The sequence below is a fragment of the Salvelinus namaycush genome, chromosome 20, assembly GCF_016432855.1.
Source record: "Salvelinus namaycush isolate Seneca chromosome 20, SaNama_1.0, whole genome shotgun sequence".
Classification (NCBI taxonomy): domain Eukaryota; kingdom Metazoa; phylum Chordata; class Actinopteri; order Salmoniformes; family Salmonidae; genus Salvelinus; species Salvelinus namaycush.
This window is the reverse complement of record NC_052326.1, coordinates 25,945,465-25,961,485: the sequence shown is the minus strand read 5'-3', so window position 1 is coordinate 25,961,485 and position 16,021 is coordinate 25,945,465. Positions and strand designations below refer to the sequence as shown.

Below are 16,021 nucleotides of genomic sequence, written 5' to 3'. Positions count from 1 at the left end.
GACTGATATTCTGCAAAAGGTACAGGGATTGGACTGCTGAGGAATGGGGTAAAGTAATTTTCTCTGATGAATCGCCTTTCTGATTGTTTGGGGCATCCGGAAAAAAGCTTGTCCGGAGAAGACAAGGTGAGCGCTACCATCAGTCCTGTGTCATGCCAACAGTAAAGCATCTTGAGACCATTCATGTGTGGGGTTGCTTCTCAGCCAAGGCAGTGGGCTCACTCACAATTTTGCCTAAGAACACAGCCATGAATAAAGAATGGTACCAACACATCCTCCGAGAGCAACTTCTCCCAACCATCCAGGAACAGTTTGGTGATGAACAATGCCTTTTCCAGCACGACGGAGCACCTTGCCATAAAGCAAAAGTGATAACTAAGTGGCTCGGGGAACAAAACATCGATATTTTGGGTTCATGGCCAGGAAACTCCTTAGACCTTAATCCCATTGAGAACTTGTGGTCAATCCTCAAGAGGCGGGTGGACAAACAAAAACCCACAAATTCTGACAAACTCCAAGCATTGATTATGCAAGAATGGGCTGCCATCAGTCAGGATGTGGCCCAGAAGTTAATTGACAGCATGCCAGGGTGGATTGCAGAGGTCTTGAAAAAGAAGGGTCAACACTGCAAATATTGACTCTTTGCATCAACTTCATGTAATTGTCAATAAAAGCCTTTGACACTTATGAAATGCTTATAATTATACTTCAGTATTCCATAGTAACATCTGACAAAAATATCTAGACACTGAAGCAGCAAACTTTGTGAAGATTAATATTTGTGTCATTCTCAAAACTTTTGGCCACGACTGTACATGATAGACACTATGTTGGTGTCATTATACTCCTTATAGTGTTCTCTCAAATATGGAGTATGTCTAGATTCTGAAAAATACATTTTCACAGTCATTTATTCAACATAAAACAATTCAACATATTTATATGCACATTTTTCCACCAGTGGTGCGTTTCCACCAAACGGACTTGTTGCGGTAAAAATCAGTGTGTGATGACATAGTGGACACAAAATGTGCATTGTCGCGTAAGTAATATTTCCATCGCATTTTCAACTCTACCGATAGTTGTCACAAATAAATAGCAACATTTGCCTTCTCTGGTCTTGGAAAGTGCGCTCTAGCCAACAGCTTGCAGATACAGTGCGGGTAGGCTGAGCGGGTAGACTAGTCTACAAGATGATTATTGTGGATAAGAGCCAGAATATTTGTATTTGTCAAACAGCAGTCAGGCATCGACAATCATGTCACCAGAATAAGACCCTTGATATTTATTGGAAAGGAGCATCAAGACCACCATCCTGTTTACTAGTGGAGGGGCTGCTGTAAATTGCTGAAAAACAAATCCCAGGTTATAGTTTCAAAATCACTTGAAACTAAATTTCCCCCAACCCTGGCTGGTACACATTGGCCACACCAGTAGCCAGACATCTGACACTCACGTCTTCTTGAAGAGTCCTCCCAGGGCGCTCTCCAGCATGAGGGAGAGCTTTTGGGCGAAGAAGACCCAGGTGATCTCCTGCAGAGTGGACTGGGTCTGACACCTCAGGTCCAGGATGGTCGGCCCCAGGAACGCAATACACAGCCCGAAACTAAAGAACACGCTCCAGTAGGTCAGGATGTGCTGCCAGTGGTGCTTGAACAAAGCCCAGACCAGATCATCTACTAACATCTCGTTGTTGCCGTGACGAGCACTGGAGCTGAATTGAGACGAAGGTTATAAGGAGACCTTGACGTGCGCCGACAACAAACCCCCTGAAGTTATTTAAATTTGGCTGGCGAAGTTGGGATGCCTGCACATCATTAGTAAATTGAGTTAATAAACTGTTGTTTGTCTTCCAGTTACGTCACACTTCTAGACCTGTCAAACTCGCAGTGCCCCCCCCCCCCTGGCGACTGATGTCCATCACTGAACTCAACTGTGCTGCTCGGTAGGAGAGAAGGGCATATTCCACGCTAGATTTGACTGTTTAGCAATAATCTATGTTATGTGAAGTGCCATTGTCGTTATTTTCCGTGTAATGCATTTTTATGGAATAGTTTTACGCTTGCTGGGTCTGTCCATTGACTAGTGGTCTGTGTTGCGACTCCTGTCGGTCTTCCTCAATCGCATTATGATCACGAGATTCATGATCTTAATAAATAGGTTATGGTTAGTATGAAAGACCAGATTTGGAATTGTGACACCTATTGAACACTACATTTTCTTGCTTTCTATTTATTTTCCTTCATGATTGAAGACACTCAGTCATAGACTGTATTATGTATAAGTACTGAGAGACGGTCATTGTGCTACAGAATTATATAATTTATTAATTTATCAGTTATTTATTATTTGATCACTTTTGGCTTCTTGGCAGTCACAATACATTCAGTTTCTGGTTTTAATAATTGTGCTGTAGATAAATCACACAAAATATTGAATATCACATTTTATACAAAATCTAAATATACTTTATCTTTTATAAAACATTTAGACATCATCTACAGTCATTAGTAGTCATCACTTGTATCATCTGGCATAAAATTCACTGAGAAAGAAGAAAAACATCTCTTAAAGGTCCAATGCAGATGTTTTTATCAGACATCAAGTCATTTCTGGGTTACAATTAAGTACCTTACTGTGATTGCTGTCAATTAAAATTGTCAAAAAGAAACTAATATCTAAATAACCAGATAGCAAAATGAGAAATTGCTCTTTGCTAAGAAGCTAAGACTGTATGGGAGTGGTCTGATTGAGGGGAAAACTGAAAACTAGCTGATATTGCCAGAGAGGTTTGGAACTCTCTTTCTTATTTGACTATTAACTAATTTACCGCCTGGCAGTAAACAGGTGGTGTTTTCAAACAGCTCTTACACTAAAAGGGCATTATCATAATTTTCACAGTATTACTCAAACCTCAGTGTGGAAATATACATAAAACACAGGATTATCACATTTTTGACTGCATTGGGCCTTTAAGGTACATATATATTATTTATTTTCATTACAGTACAGTATTTAAAATATCTTAATTTACCACAGCAAAACATATACAGTAGGCTAATACTTTTGCCCCAGAGGTTGCTAAAATAAACAGAGGGGAAGTTTTAAAGTGTAATACACAGATCGCCATCTCTCCCAGTGTGTCCCAATGCTTTTGGCTTCCCTTCCTTACCTTATTTCCTTCATGGCCACTGATAGGACTGGATAAGTGTCCACCATATTGCTTTTACCTGTCAGTTTTTTCAGTTAGGTGGTGAGGAAGTAAAGGAGACAAGGAAAGTTAGCTCTATAAAATGATTGGCATTGTCTCCAGTGTGGGGTAGAGAGAACTGCATCTGAGTAGTCTATAGTGGCTCCCTCTCCTTGTTCCCTTTCTTTCATCAGATGTAAATGTGCTGGACACACAGAGGTGTAAACAGATTGAATCCTAGTAGGCTTACCCCAAATTGCTTTTCAGTGACCCTGTCATTTTATAACAGTTTAGATGAATGAGAGGAGAAGAGGAACCCCCTCAAGACTAGATGCACCCTAGGTTAGGAGAGAGGTAGGTGAGAGGAGGTTAGGCGAGAGGTAGGGGGAGACTATGTTAGAAGAGAGGTTTGGTCCAAGCATGAGATGGAGACAGATTAGACAGTGATGTCCAGATTATTCAGGAAGTATCCTATATCTGCTCTGGGAGCCAATTGGAATTCCCAAGCCCATTTCACAGGGGGAGGAAACAACTGCACACTTCAGAGAGAAGTGGGGGAGATCAGAATTTGTGCTCCAGTGAATGGAAGTGAATAAACCAATTGGAATAGTCGGTTTCCATTTGCAATTCCGGGTTCATTATGTAATGGTCTTTGTCTAATCCTTCTTCATCTTACTCTAGAGCCAGTCCAGGAACTCTCTTCAGAGGTGATTTCAGGTTTGTGCAAATAGGAAACTCAGTGATACGAACACTAAACGTGTGTTATTCACTAATGCAAAGCAAATGCCCATTGGTTTCTTTATATCATATTTTGAAGAAAGAAATGCCCATTGGTTTCTTTATATCATATTTTGAAGAAAGAAATCTCAAGCACATTTTACTAAGGCCATTTCAAAAACTGTAATACTGATTTGAATGAAATCCCCACTAGGTGAAATCAAGGGGTGTTTATGTAGAGGCAGGTTTGCCGTAAATGGACTCTTCCCCAACCACTCAGATTTAGTTTGGATTTAGAGTTTTGGTCTCAGATGATGGTTGTGTTGCAAGGTGCTAACTCTGTGTTATTTTATTACAAGGGGACATGAACAGAAGGAGAGGAGGAAGGGAAAGGGAGAAGTGGAGATCATTGAAACATGCAGAGTGATTGGTTAGCTTGGGTGTCTGCAGGGGGCTGAGTAGGAAGGGGATTGGGTAGGAGAATGGGAGATACTTCCTGGTCAGTCCCAGAATCATGACAGTAGAATGCTCATAGAGGGACCTCAGATCCAAGACGTTTGAGGTGCAGTGCTAGTTTATTCTCAGAAACCCTGTCTGTATCCATCCTCTGTTGTGGGGAGGGAGAGGGTTAGATGTGTGTGTTTGTGTAAATTTAACTTGAACCTTTATTTAACCAGGAAAGACCTTTGAGGTTAGACTGATGTGACCTGGATGTTTGTGTTTGCATTTGTATTTCTGTTTGTATGAGGGATTGGAGTGTGTTTGTCTTCAAAGCCGATTCCTCCTTGAGGGTTTCTCTCGCCCTGTCTGCACTCCATCGGCTGGTCGTCCTTTAGAATATGCTCTGCCTTCTGTTCTTCCCCCGACCTGGGTTTGGTAAAGAGAACAGGAGGATCACATGAATGAACTGAACATGTTTCATGGTTTATTTGCAGTAGTTGTTATTCGTGTTATTGTGATGGTTTATGGGTGTAGTACTGTATTTGTTGTACTGTATTGTACCTGGAGGCTGGAACACTGAGCTGCGGTGGCCTGGGTCTTTCTGCAGTTTAATTTCTCTGAGAGAAAACACCGAGGAGGCTAGAGAGGGGTGTGAGAGAGAGAAAGTGAGAGGGAGTGAGAGAGAACAATGAGAGAGAGAACAATGAGAGGGGGAGTGAGAGAGAGCATGAAGCACAAAACATAAATTGCTACTTAATACATAATTCTCACCACATGATTGAAGTCAAATACATTTAATGTGTGTGTCTTACTGTCTGCAAGACTGTGGATGTTCTCTCCCAGGCTGAGGAAGTAGGGGTGTCTAAGAGATGCTTCAGCTGAGACTCTGGTCCTAGTGTCATACTGAAATAATACAGGGAAATACACACAACACCAGAATAAAGGTTTGGTATTGAACACTAGTGGTTACAGGTTGGTGTAAGTGTTTTTCTTACCAGGAGTAAAGCAGTTAGCATGTCAATCCCCTCAGTATCCAGCCTGGAGAGGACAGTAGATTCTGGTTATGTTACTGGGTTGTGGTTTGTGTTACCTGAGCTAGTGGTTGGTGAGTGGTCTTATTGCAGTAATGCTGTGGTTGTGTTACCTAGGCACGTGGTTGATGAGTGGCTGAGGTCTGTACTCGGGGAACATGTAGGATCTGAACTCATCATTATTGGAGATACCTGGCCAGCTGTCCTCTTTTGGGGTACCTGAGAGAGAGCGAGAAAGGTTCATGTAAATGCTTCATATTCTATGTCTGTATGGGGGGTTGTCTGTATGGGGGGTTGTCTGTATGGGGGGTTGTCTGTATGGGGGGTTGTCTGTATGTCTTTGAATCTAGTTACCAGCACGATTGCCCAGTGGTATAAATGAAAGAGTAGAATTACCAATGATTCTGAAGACTAAGTGCAGCTCCTCTTTCACTGAGGAGCCGGGGAACATGGGACGACCTGTCGCCATCTCAAATAGAATACAGCCCACGCCCCTTTAACACATACACAGGAAGCACAGACACAGAGGATTGAAATGGAAAGTAAAGGGGGCGTTCGACATAGCAGATTATTTGTAGATCAGTCAGTCATTCACAATTGACCCATGATACATCAGTTTTGATGTTCTGGAACATGTCCAAAGTGATCTTTGGAGACTAATGCCTGAAGGGAGGTGGTAATGCTTCACAGTGTGTATGGAAATAACAAACCCCTGGAGCCGCACACACACTCACACTGATGGACTCACATCACATGGTCCAGACCACCATGTACACACACGCACACAGACACATAAGTAAACATTTCACTGTTTGTCTACACCTGTTGTTTACAAAGTATGTGACAAATAAAACTTGATTTGACATAGAGCGGGAGATTCGTCAGTAGAACAGAGACACACACACAAATCTAAGAGCAGGCCTGTGTACAAGCCAAGGTGTAATAGAGTACAATGATGTCCTCTGCTCTGATGGAGACCCATCCACTGATGAAAATAATGTGTTGCAAATTAGTTGAAAGTTGCTGTATTGTGTTGCTGGATAACAGCATTTGGCTATTCAAGGTAAATTCATGTGATGCAGAAATGATCACCATGGTGATTGCTCATATCAGGAGTGATGGCTTACATGTGAGTTAAGTGAAGGAACAGCTTAGCTATGTTGCTGTGATCATGTATAGTGTGGACAAGACATTGATCAAAACATGGTTTCTCTCATTTAGGTTTCCATTGTTGTTAATGAAGGTTAATCAACATGACAGACATGTAGAGGTTTTCTGAAATGATTCTGTCTCTGAGTCAGAATGGAGGTCTGTGTGTGCGTGCGCATTTGTGTGTATATGTGTAGTGTACTACTCACCACATGTCGATGGGTGTAGAGTACTCTGTGGTACCCAGAAGTACTTCAGGGGGGCGGTACCATAAAGTCACCACCTCGTTGGAGTAGGTCTTAGTGGGGACAGACTTGGCCCGTGCCAGACCTGACCAATCAAACAAACAGTCATGAGCTGGATCTCCGAGAGGGAACGTTATCTACTGATCTGGTCATCTACATGCCGAATGGGTGTTGAAAAGGTTGCTAAGTTACCAATGTCTGTGTATCTATCTGTATGGGGGGACTATCTGTATGTGTGTGCATGTCATACCAAAGTCAGCTAGTTTGAGCTCTCCCTTGTCGTTGATGAGCAGGTTCTGAGGTTTGAGGTCTCTGTGAAGGATCTTCCTCTTATGGCAGTAGGACAGACCACGTAACAACTGGAACATAAAGATCTACAGAGAGAGAGAGAATAAGAGAAGATGAACTGTTTTCAGTAGGGGTGACAAGAGCCATATATTTAGAATTAGGACATTGAGGTTTCTGCTTTATGATGCATTTACATGATACAGTACAATCAAATAATTCCATACGGCAGCCATGTTAGCTCCCCATGAGAAGTATTGACCAATAGCAATTCATGGAATATTTCTTAATTTTAAACAATGCTACAGAATGTTACAGAACTTCTAAAATTAGAATCCAAATTCTTGTCATGAATGTATAAATGGAATGCTCAATGGCAACTACATGGTGTCTGTTCTAAAAGGTGGCCGAACTCTCTATTGCTCTGGGGACTAACCTTGACGTTGTTCATGCTCATCAGGTTTCCACAGTTGTCCAGGTACTGTTTCAGATCACTGTCCTGAGAGACACACACACTATTTAAGAACTTTAATATGAACATGAAGCTATGTACAAAAAAAGATACTGATTATTAAACTGCTCAAAGTATTTGAAAGATGTTTGAACTACTCACCAGGTACTCAAAGACAAGAGTGAGGGAGCGTTCTGTGTGTATGATGTCATGCAGTGTGACAATGTTGGCGTGTTTTAGGTTCTTCAGTAAAGACACTGCAGAGAGACAGAGAAAATGGTTGGATGTAGCTCTGGCTGCATGAATGATATGGTAATTACATTTTAACTCCACTGGGTGGCGTCACATCCATTTCTATGGGCACAAGCACTGTTCATGACACAAACTGTTCACACTGTTCTTGTTGGCAGAGAGAAAATGTTGCATGTTTAAAGCTTATGTTCTGCAATTCTACACATTTTTGTCATGGGGTGCAGAGAAAATGTTGCGTTTTTTAAAGCACATTTCCTGCATTTCTACACATTTTGCCATGTCTTATGTGTGTTCATGTGATATTTGAGTGACTCAAACGATATAAAACAATCTATGGGCTAAAAAACGTTAGCTGACATGGGCTAGTTGAGCTGGACATTTCTGACAAGTTATAAATAGATGTATAATCATGTCACTCAGTATGCAATGACTGACATGATGATGCACTATCCAATAACAAAATTGCACCTTGTGCATTCTACTATTCCAACTTTCTAGAGTAAATTGAAAGCCGAACTGAGTTTCTCCCATTTACATTTATTTATTGGGGGGAGGGGGGGGGGACCACTGAGCTACTGTAGTAAATCTCAGCCCTGTTGAAACACTTTGTGGGTATGTGTGGTGTGATGAGCGGTGAACAGAGGTTAGGAGAGAGGTTTGATGGTTGTATAGGGTGCTGTGTGTTACCTTCTCTGATAGCTGTACAGGGCGCTCCCTCCTCGTGCTCTAGCCTAATCTCTTTCAGCGCCACCAGGTTCTCTGTCAGTTTGCTCCGCCCCTTAAAAACGGTGGCATACGTCCCCTACACGGAAACAGGAAATAGGAAACAGGAAAGAATAGTCAATGCCAAATGTCTAACCCTGACCCTTTTAACTACTGAGTCTAACCCTACCCCATAACCTTACCCCTAACCATAACCTATTAAGAAATAAGGTTAATTTTGCTACCAGGTAGCTTTATGTCATTGCTGTCTCTCTCTTGAAACACTGACTTGTTTCATGGCAGGATGAAGGTATTTAAAGAGGACCACAGTGTTATGTGGAGGAGCAGTCATGGTTGACCATTCATTGGTTCTGTTAGTTTACTGTAAACACATGTCTTAACTCCCCCCTCTGGCTTGAGATGACCTAGACTGCAATACATTCCAGAACACTGCTCCCACCCTGATGCTGCCCATGTTCACTCCCCTTCACAGATCTGGCAGGACTGAATAGGTGTAAGACATATGAAGAAAACTAAGTATGGGGATTGCTTACACCTATCCAGCTATTGTAGATTGGTGAAATCCAGTAGGTCCCCAGAGACTGTGTTGACTCACTTGTTTCCTGTTAGACTTTCTTAAGATGACGTAAAAGGGAAGGTGAATACCCACACACTGATAATACCCACACACTGATAATACCCACACACTGATAATACCCACACGCCTTTACTTTCAAGTTTCTCCTTTATTTTCACATGTTATTCTCTGTATCCTGCACCTATTCCATCAGCTGGATGTGTGCCTTGAACTGCAGCTGAAAGAGCGTAACCATAGCGACACACACTTACCTCTCCCAGTTTGCCCAGTTTCACGTACGTCTCCAGCTTTCCAAAGCCAATGTCAGACTGCATGGAAAAACACATAAGGTAGCCTAATATGGTTAGGGCAATAGGGTATTATTACAGTATTGGGATATTGGTTAGTTATGTGTAGGGTAACTGTGCTGTAGGGTTATGGCTGGTAAAGGGATATATTTATGGTTATGACCATATGATTTAGGGATCATGGTATTGGGATACTGTGATATTGGGTATAGGCGGTAGCCTACTGGGTATAGCCTAATGGGTATATTAGGCTATTGGGGTATAGGGGGGTACAGGGTACTGACCAGTGATGCCCGTCAGAACATGCGTCTGAGTGGTTTGATTTAGTGTATTGGAGTATGGGTGTATGATGGTATATAGTGGTACAGGTATGTGATACTGAACAGTGAAGCCCGTAGGGACATGCGTTTGAGGGGTTTGATTTAGGGTATGGGTGTATTAGGGTATAGGGGTATGAGGTATACAGTAAGGGTACGAGGTATGGGGTACTAACCAGTGAAGCCCGTCGAGACATGCGGCTGAGGGGTTTGCAGGGAGGAGAGTTGTTCTCACTCTCCATCTCTCTCTCCATCTGCAGCTTCTTGAGGAACTCCGGAGGAAGGCGGATGTCCATGGGCAGAGACATACGCTTACTCACGTCCTGCAGAGAATCAATAATCCGTCATCAATATGCAACACTCACACATAATCAATCATTATTCATCAATATACATACCATCATAAATGGGCAATATTCTCACATGATCAATGACACATTGCACCAGAAGGATCATCGCCAGACATAGGTTATCACAGGTGAGGAGGGATTGTGGCTATTTAAAGCTAGGGATGATTAGACAACTATTGATTTGAGAATGTCATTCTCTCTGTGAGTCTATTCTGTATGAATGGAGATCTGTTTTAATATAGGCCGAGATTAATCAAACCTCTGTTCAATTAATCTTTTCTCCCAGTCTCTCACCCTCTGACACAGTTTCTGCTGTGAGTGACTATCTATCTCACACTTCCCCCTGTAATACACATCTGCAACTGTCTAAAATAAACATTTTGTGTGTATGTGAATTTCCCCAGGGTGTGTGTGTGTGCTTGTTTGTGCGTGCGTGCGTGCAAAAACATATGCGTTTGTGACCGAGTCGCTCTTTGCAGTTATTTTTGTTAAAGTAAGACGGCTGAATTCTCTCACTAAAGGTATCTGTCACGGCTGTTTTTAGTGGAAGCAAAGAAGAAGAAATAAAGCGAGAGACGGTAAAGAAAGAAAATTCAGATGATGGCTTGTAATTCCCTGTGGGCTGTGTAGCAGCTACTGCTGTTCTGAGGCTGAGAGGAAGTTATGGCCACTCAGCCTGGAGAGGAACCCAGTCAGTAGCTCTTATGATATCATAATGGTGTTATGACTGGTTTCATAACGGTTTTATAAATGCCTTATGTATACCCCCTTCAAGTAATGTGTTACCTAATTTGTACAGGAGGCTATATTTACTTAGTGTCTCTCTCAGTATAGCAGTTCCTGTCAGATTGGTGTTTTGAGCTACACTATACTAATTGGTCTGTCAATATTAACTTTATCACATCTAAACTCTCTGTATTTTATATAAATATTTCCTTCTTCCCAACTCTCCCTCCCTGTCTCACTTCCATTGAGAAGCGTCGGTGTGGTGCTTTGCTGCGGTACTGGAGCTGGGAGGGGGACTGTGCTCCGGGTGTGGCTGGCTCAGGGCTCACTGGACTGGGACTGGCCTCAGGGTGCAGTGACGGCAGGGTCAGGCTGTCTGGAGTCAGTGCTGCAGGTCAGACAGAGAGGGAGACAACATACACTTTAGTGTTATAAAGTAATAATAAAGTAATCCTTCTAACCCCCCCCCCCCCCCTTAAAAGATTTAGATGCACTATTGTAAAGTGGTTGTTCCACTGGATATCATAAGGTGAATGCACCAATTTGTAAGTCGCTCTGGATAAGAGCGTCTGCTAAATGACTTAAATGTAAATGTAATGTAAATGTTATAGAAAACGTAACACACAGATACTGATAAATATATATTGTAGCCTCACACACACACACACACACAAACAGGCTTGCTTTAACAATCTATCCTCTTCAGTGTTGTACACAACAGATTGAGTGGACAATTACTCTTTATGAAAGAACAACACAGCACTTTTTCAGTCTGGACACTACACAAGGCTGTATCAGCTATACTGTGTGGAAGTGTGTGAATGTGTAACTGTGTCAGGCCGTTGAACAGCTCAAGGTGGAGTGTTTCAGCCTTGGTTTGACCCTGTATGTGAATGGATTGTTGGTCTCACTGCTTTTGGATGTGTTTGGAGTGGATATGTGTCTCTTCCATCACACCGACTGACACGTCTATGTATGTGTGTCTGCGCATGTGTATGTGTGCCTATGTGTGTATAGTGATTTGATGTGTGTGTGTGTGTGTGCGTACAGTAGCAACGCGCATAACCCACCCACTTGAGGATCTGTCGTTTTCAGCGATTTATTTTGATGGTTGTTAATTTTTTGTGAAATTGAAAAAAGTAATGATTTAATACAGTTGAAATGTTTACAAATTAGATGCACTGAAATGAAAGCAAGTTCCAAAAATGAACACTTGGATTATAGTGATATTATAGTATGTCTGATCTCACAAACAATGTAAAGTTTGTATAGGTACAGTTGAAGTCGGAAGTTTACATACACCTTAGCCAAATACATTTAAACTCAGTTTTTCACAATTCCTGACATTTAATCCTAATAAAAATTCCCTGTCTTAGGTCAGTTAGGATCACCACTTTATTTTAAGAATGTGAAATGTCAGAATAATAGTAGAGAGAATTATTTATTTCAGCTTTTATTTCTTTTACCACATTCCCAGTGGGTCAGAAGTTTACATACACTCGATTAGTATTTGGTAGCATTGCCTTTAAATTCTTTAACTTGGGTCAAACGTTTCAGGTAGCCTTCCACAAGCTTCCCACAATAAGTTGGGTGAATATTGGCCCATTCCTCCTGACAGAGCTGGTGTAACTGAGTCAGGGTTGTAGGCCTCCTTGCTCGCACAAACTTTTTCAATTCTGCCCACAAATGTTCTATAGGATTGAGGTCAGGGCTTTGTGATGGCCACTCCAGTACCTTGACTTTGTTGTCCTTAAGCCATTTTGCCACAACTTTGGAAGTATGCTTGGGGTCATTGTCCATTTGGAAGACCCATTTGCGACCAAACTTTAACTTCCTGACTGATGTCTTGAGATGTTGCTTCAATATATCCACATAATTTTCCTGCCTCATGATGCCATCTATTTTGTGAAGTGCACCAGTCCCTCCAGCAGCAAAACACCCCCACAACATGATGCTGCCACCCCCGTGCTTCATGGTTGGGATGGTGTTCTTCGGCTTGCAAGCGTCCCCCTTTTTCCTCCAAAACATAACTATGGCCGTTATGGCCAAACAGTTCTATTTTTGTTTCATCAGACCAGAGGACATTTCTCCAAAAAGTACGATCTTTGTCCCCATGTGCAGTTGCAAACCGTAGTCTGGCTTTTTATGGCGGTTTTGGAGCAGTGGCTTCTTCCTTGCTGAGAAGCCTTTCAGGTTATGTCGATTTAGGACTCGTTTTACTGTGGATATAGATACTTTGTACCTGCTTCCTCCAGCATCTTCACAAGGTTCTTTGCTGTTGTTCTGGGATTGATTTGCACTTTTCGCACCAAAGTACGTTCATCTCTAGGAGACAGAACGCTTCTCCTTCCTGAGCAGTATGAAGGCTACGTGGTCCCATGGTGTTTATACTTGCATACTATTGTTTGTACAGATGAATGTGGTACCTTCAGGCATTTGTAAATTGCTCCCAAGGATGAACCAGACTTGTGGAGGTTTACAATTTTTTATCTGAGGTCTTGGCTGATTTCTTTTGATTTTCCCATGATGTCAAGCAAAGAGGCACAGAGTTTGAAGGTAGGCCTTGAAATACATCCACAGGTACAGCTCCAATTGACTCAAATTATGTCAATCAGCCTACCAGAAGATTCTAAAGCCATGGCATCATTTTCTGGAATTTTCCAATCTGTTTAAAGACACAGTCAAATAAGTCTATGTAAACTTCTGACCCACTGGAATTGTGAAACAGTGAATTATAAGTGAAATAATCTGTCTGTAAACAATCGTTGGAAAAGTTACTTGTGTCATGCACAAAGTAGATGTCATAACCAACTTGCCAAAACTATAGTTTGTTAACAAGAAATCTCTGGAGTGGTTGAAAAACTAGTTTTAATGACTCCAACCTAAGTGTATGTAAACTTCCGACTTCAACTGTATACTCCGCACACAGAGACGCATACAAAGTTCTCCCTCGCCCTCCATTTAGCAAATCTGAACATAATTCTATCCTTCTGATTCCTGCTTACAAGCAACAATTAAAAGAGGGAAACACCAGTGATTAGATCAATAAAAAAAGTGATCAGATGAAGCAGATGCTAAGCTACAGGACTGTTTTGCTAGCACAGACTGGAATATGGAGTACACCACAACTGACAAAGGAGATGATTGTGGACTACAGGAAAAAGAGGACCGAGCACGCCTCCATTCTCATCGACGGGGCTGCAGTGGAGCAGGTTGGGAGCTTGAAGTTCCTTGGTGTCCACATCACCAACAAACTAACATGGTCCAAGCACACCAAGACAGTCGTGAAGAGGGCACGACAAAACCTATTCCCCCTCAGGAGACTGAAAAGATATGGCATGGGTCCTCAGATCCTCAAAAGGTTCTACAGCTGCACCATCAAGAGCATCCTGACTTGTTGCATCACTGCCTGGTATGGCAACTGCTCAGCCTCCGACCGCAAGGTACCACAGAGGGTAGTGTGAACGGCCCAGTACATGGGCCAAATTTCCTGCCATCCAGGACCTCTACTCCTCTACTGCCATCCAGGACCTCTGTTGTCATCTAAGCATAGTCACTTTAATAACTCTACCTACATGTACATACTACCTCAACTAACCGATGCCCCCGCACATTGACTCTGTACTGGTACCCCCTGTATATAGTCTCGCTATTGTTGTTTTACTGCTGCTCTTTAATTACTTGTTACTTTTATCTCTTATTCTTGTCCGTATTTTTGGTTGGGGGCTCGTAAGTAAGCATTTCACAGTATTTGATAATAATAAAATATATATAGTACCAGTCAAAAGTTTGGACACACCTATTCGTTCAAGGGTTTTTCTTTTTTTAAACTTTTTTCTACATTGTAGAATAACAGCGAAGACATCAAAACTATGAAATAACACATATGGAATCATGTAGTAACCAAAAAATATATATATTTTTACTATGTAGAAAAGAGTAAAAATAAAATAAAAACGCTGGAATGAGTAGGTGTGTCCAAACCTTTGGACAGGTAATGTATGTATGTATATATACATACAGTTGAAGTCGGAAGTTTACATAAACTTAGGTTGGAGTCATTAAAACTCATTTTTCAACCACTCCACAAATTTCTTGTTGACAAACTATAGTTTTGGCAAGTCGGTTAGGACATCTTTTTGTTTTTAAACAATTGTTTACAGACAGATTATTTCACTGTATCACAATTCCAGTGGGTCAGAAGTTTACATACACTAAGTTGACTGTGCCTTTAAACAGCTTGGAAAATTCCAGAAAATGATATCATGGCTTTAAAAGCTTCTGATAGGCTAATTGACATCATTTGAGTCAATTGGAGGTTTACCTGTGAATGTATTTCAAGGCCTACCTTCAAACTCAGTGCCTCTTTACTTGACATCATGGGAAAATCAAAAGAAAATCAGCCAAGACCTCAGATTTTTTTTTGTAGAAATCCACATGTCTGGTTCATCCTTGGGAGCAATTTCCAAATGCCTGAAGGTACCACGTTTATCTATACAAACAATAGTACACAAGTATAAACAACACGGGACCAGCAGCCGTCATACCGTTCAGGAAGAAGACACGTGCTGTCACCTAGATATGAATGTACTTTGATGCTAAAAGTGCAAATCAATCCCAGAACAACAGCAAAGGACCTTGTGAAGATGCTGGAGGAAACAGGTACAAAAGTATCTATATCCACAGTAACACGAGTCCTATATCGACATAACCTGAAAGGCTTCTCAGCAAGGAAGAAGCCACTGCTCCAAAACCGCCATAAAAAGCCAGACTACGGTTTGCAACTGCACATGGGGACAAAGATCGTACTTTTTGGAGAAATGTCCTCTGGTCTGATGAAACAAAAATAGAACTGTTTGGCCATAACGGCCATAGTTATGTTTTGGAGGAAAAAGGGGGAGGCTTGCAAGCAAAAGAACAACATCCCAACCGTGAAGCACGGGGGTGGCAGCATCATGTTGTGGGGGTGCTTGGCTGCATGAGAGACTGGTGCACTTCACAAAATAGACAAAATAGATGGCATAATGAGGCCTTTCTGCTGACTCTGAAAAATACGTGAACGTGCCTTAAGTATGCTGCAAGGAGGCATGAGGACTGCAGATGTGGCCAGGGCAATAAATTGCAATGTCCGTACAGTGAGACGCCTAAGACAGCGCTACAGGGAGACAGGACGGACAGCTGATCGTCCTCGCAGTGGCAGACCACGTGTAACACCTACACAGGATCGGTACATCCGAACATCACACCTGTGGTACAGGCACAGGATGGCAACAACAACTA

General features: G+C 41.9%; 1 protein-coding gene across 3 annotated transcripts in view; it reads right to left on the bottom strand.

Annotated features, from left to right (window-relative positions):
- Window positions 1-2,915: 2,915 nt before the first annotated feature.
- cdk18 (cyclin dependent kinase 18) overlaps window positions 2,916-16,021 on the bottom strand; it is a 57,663-nt gene continuing 44,557 nt past the window's right edge. Inside the window, exons 3-16 of one of the 3 annotated variants that reach the window (XM_039015928.1) lie at window positions 10,981-11,129; window positions 9,842-9,988; window positions 9,313-9,369; window positions 8,449-8,563; window positions 7,672-7,766; window positions 7,495-7,557; window positions 7,024-7,147; window positions 6,738-6,858; window positions 5,776-5,873; window positions 5,493-5,598; window positions 5,344-5,386; window positions 5,120-5,251; window positions 4,910-4,987; window positions 2,916-4,774 (exon numbers count right to left, since the gene is read on the bottom strand). In XM_039015928.1, coding sequence (XP_038871856.1) covers window positions 4,676-4,774; window positions 4,910-4,987; window positions 5,120-5,251; window positions 5,344-5,386; window positions 5,493-5,598; window positions 5,776-5,873; window positions 6,738-6,858; window positions 7,024-7,147; window positions 7,495-7,557; window positions 7,672-7,766; window positions 8,449-8,563; window positions 9,313-9,369; window positions 9,842-9,988; window positions 10,981-11,129 — 1,427 coding nt within the window. In that variant the 3' untranslated portion in view covers window positions 2,916-4,675. The remainder of the gene's footprint in view (window positions 4,775-4,909; window positions 4,988-5,119; window positions 5,252-5,343; window positions 5,387-5,492; window positions 5,599-5,775; window positions 5,874-6,737; window positions 6,859-7,023; window positions 7,148-7,494; window positions 7,558-7,671; window positions 7,767-8,448; window positions 8,564-9,312; window positions 9,370-9,841; window positions 9,989-10,980; window positions 11,130-16,021) is intronic. The other 2 variants (XM_039015929.1, XM_039015930.1) reach the window with 2 other exon arrangements.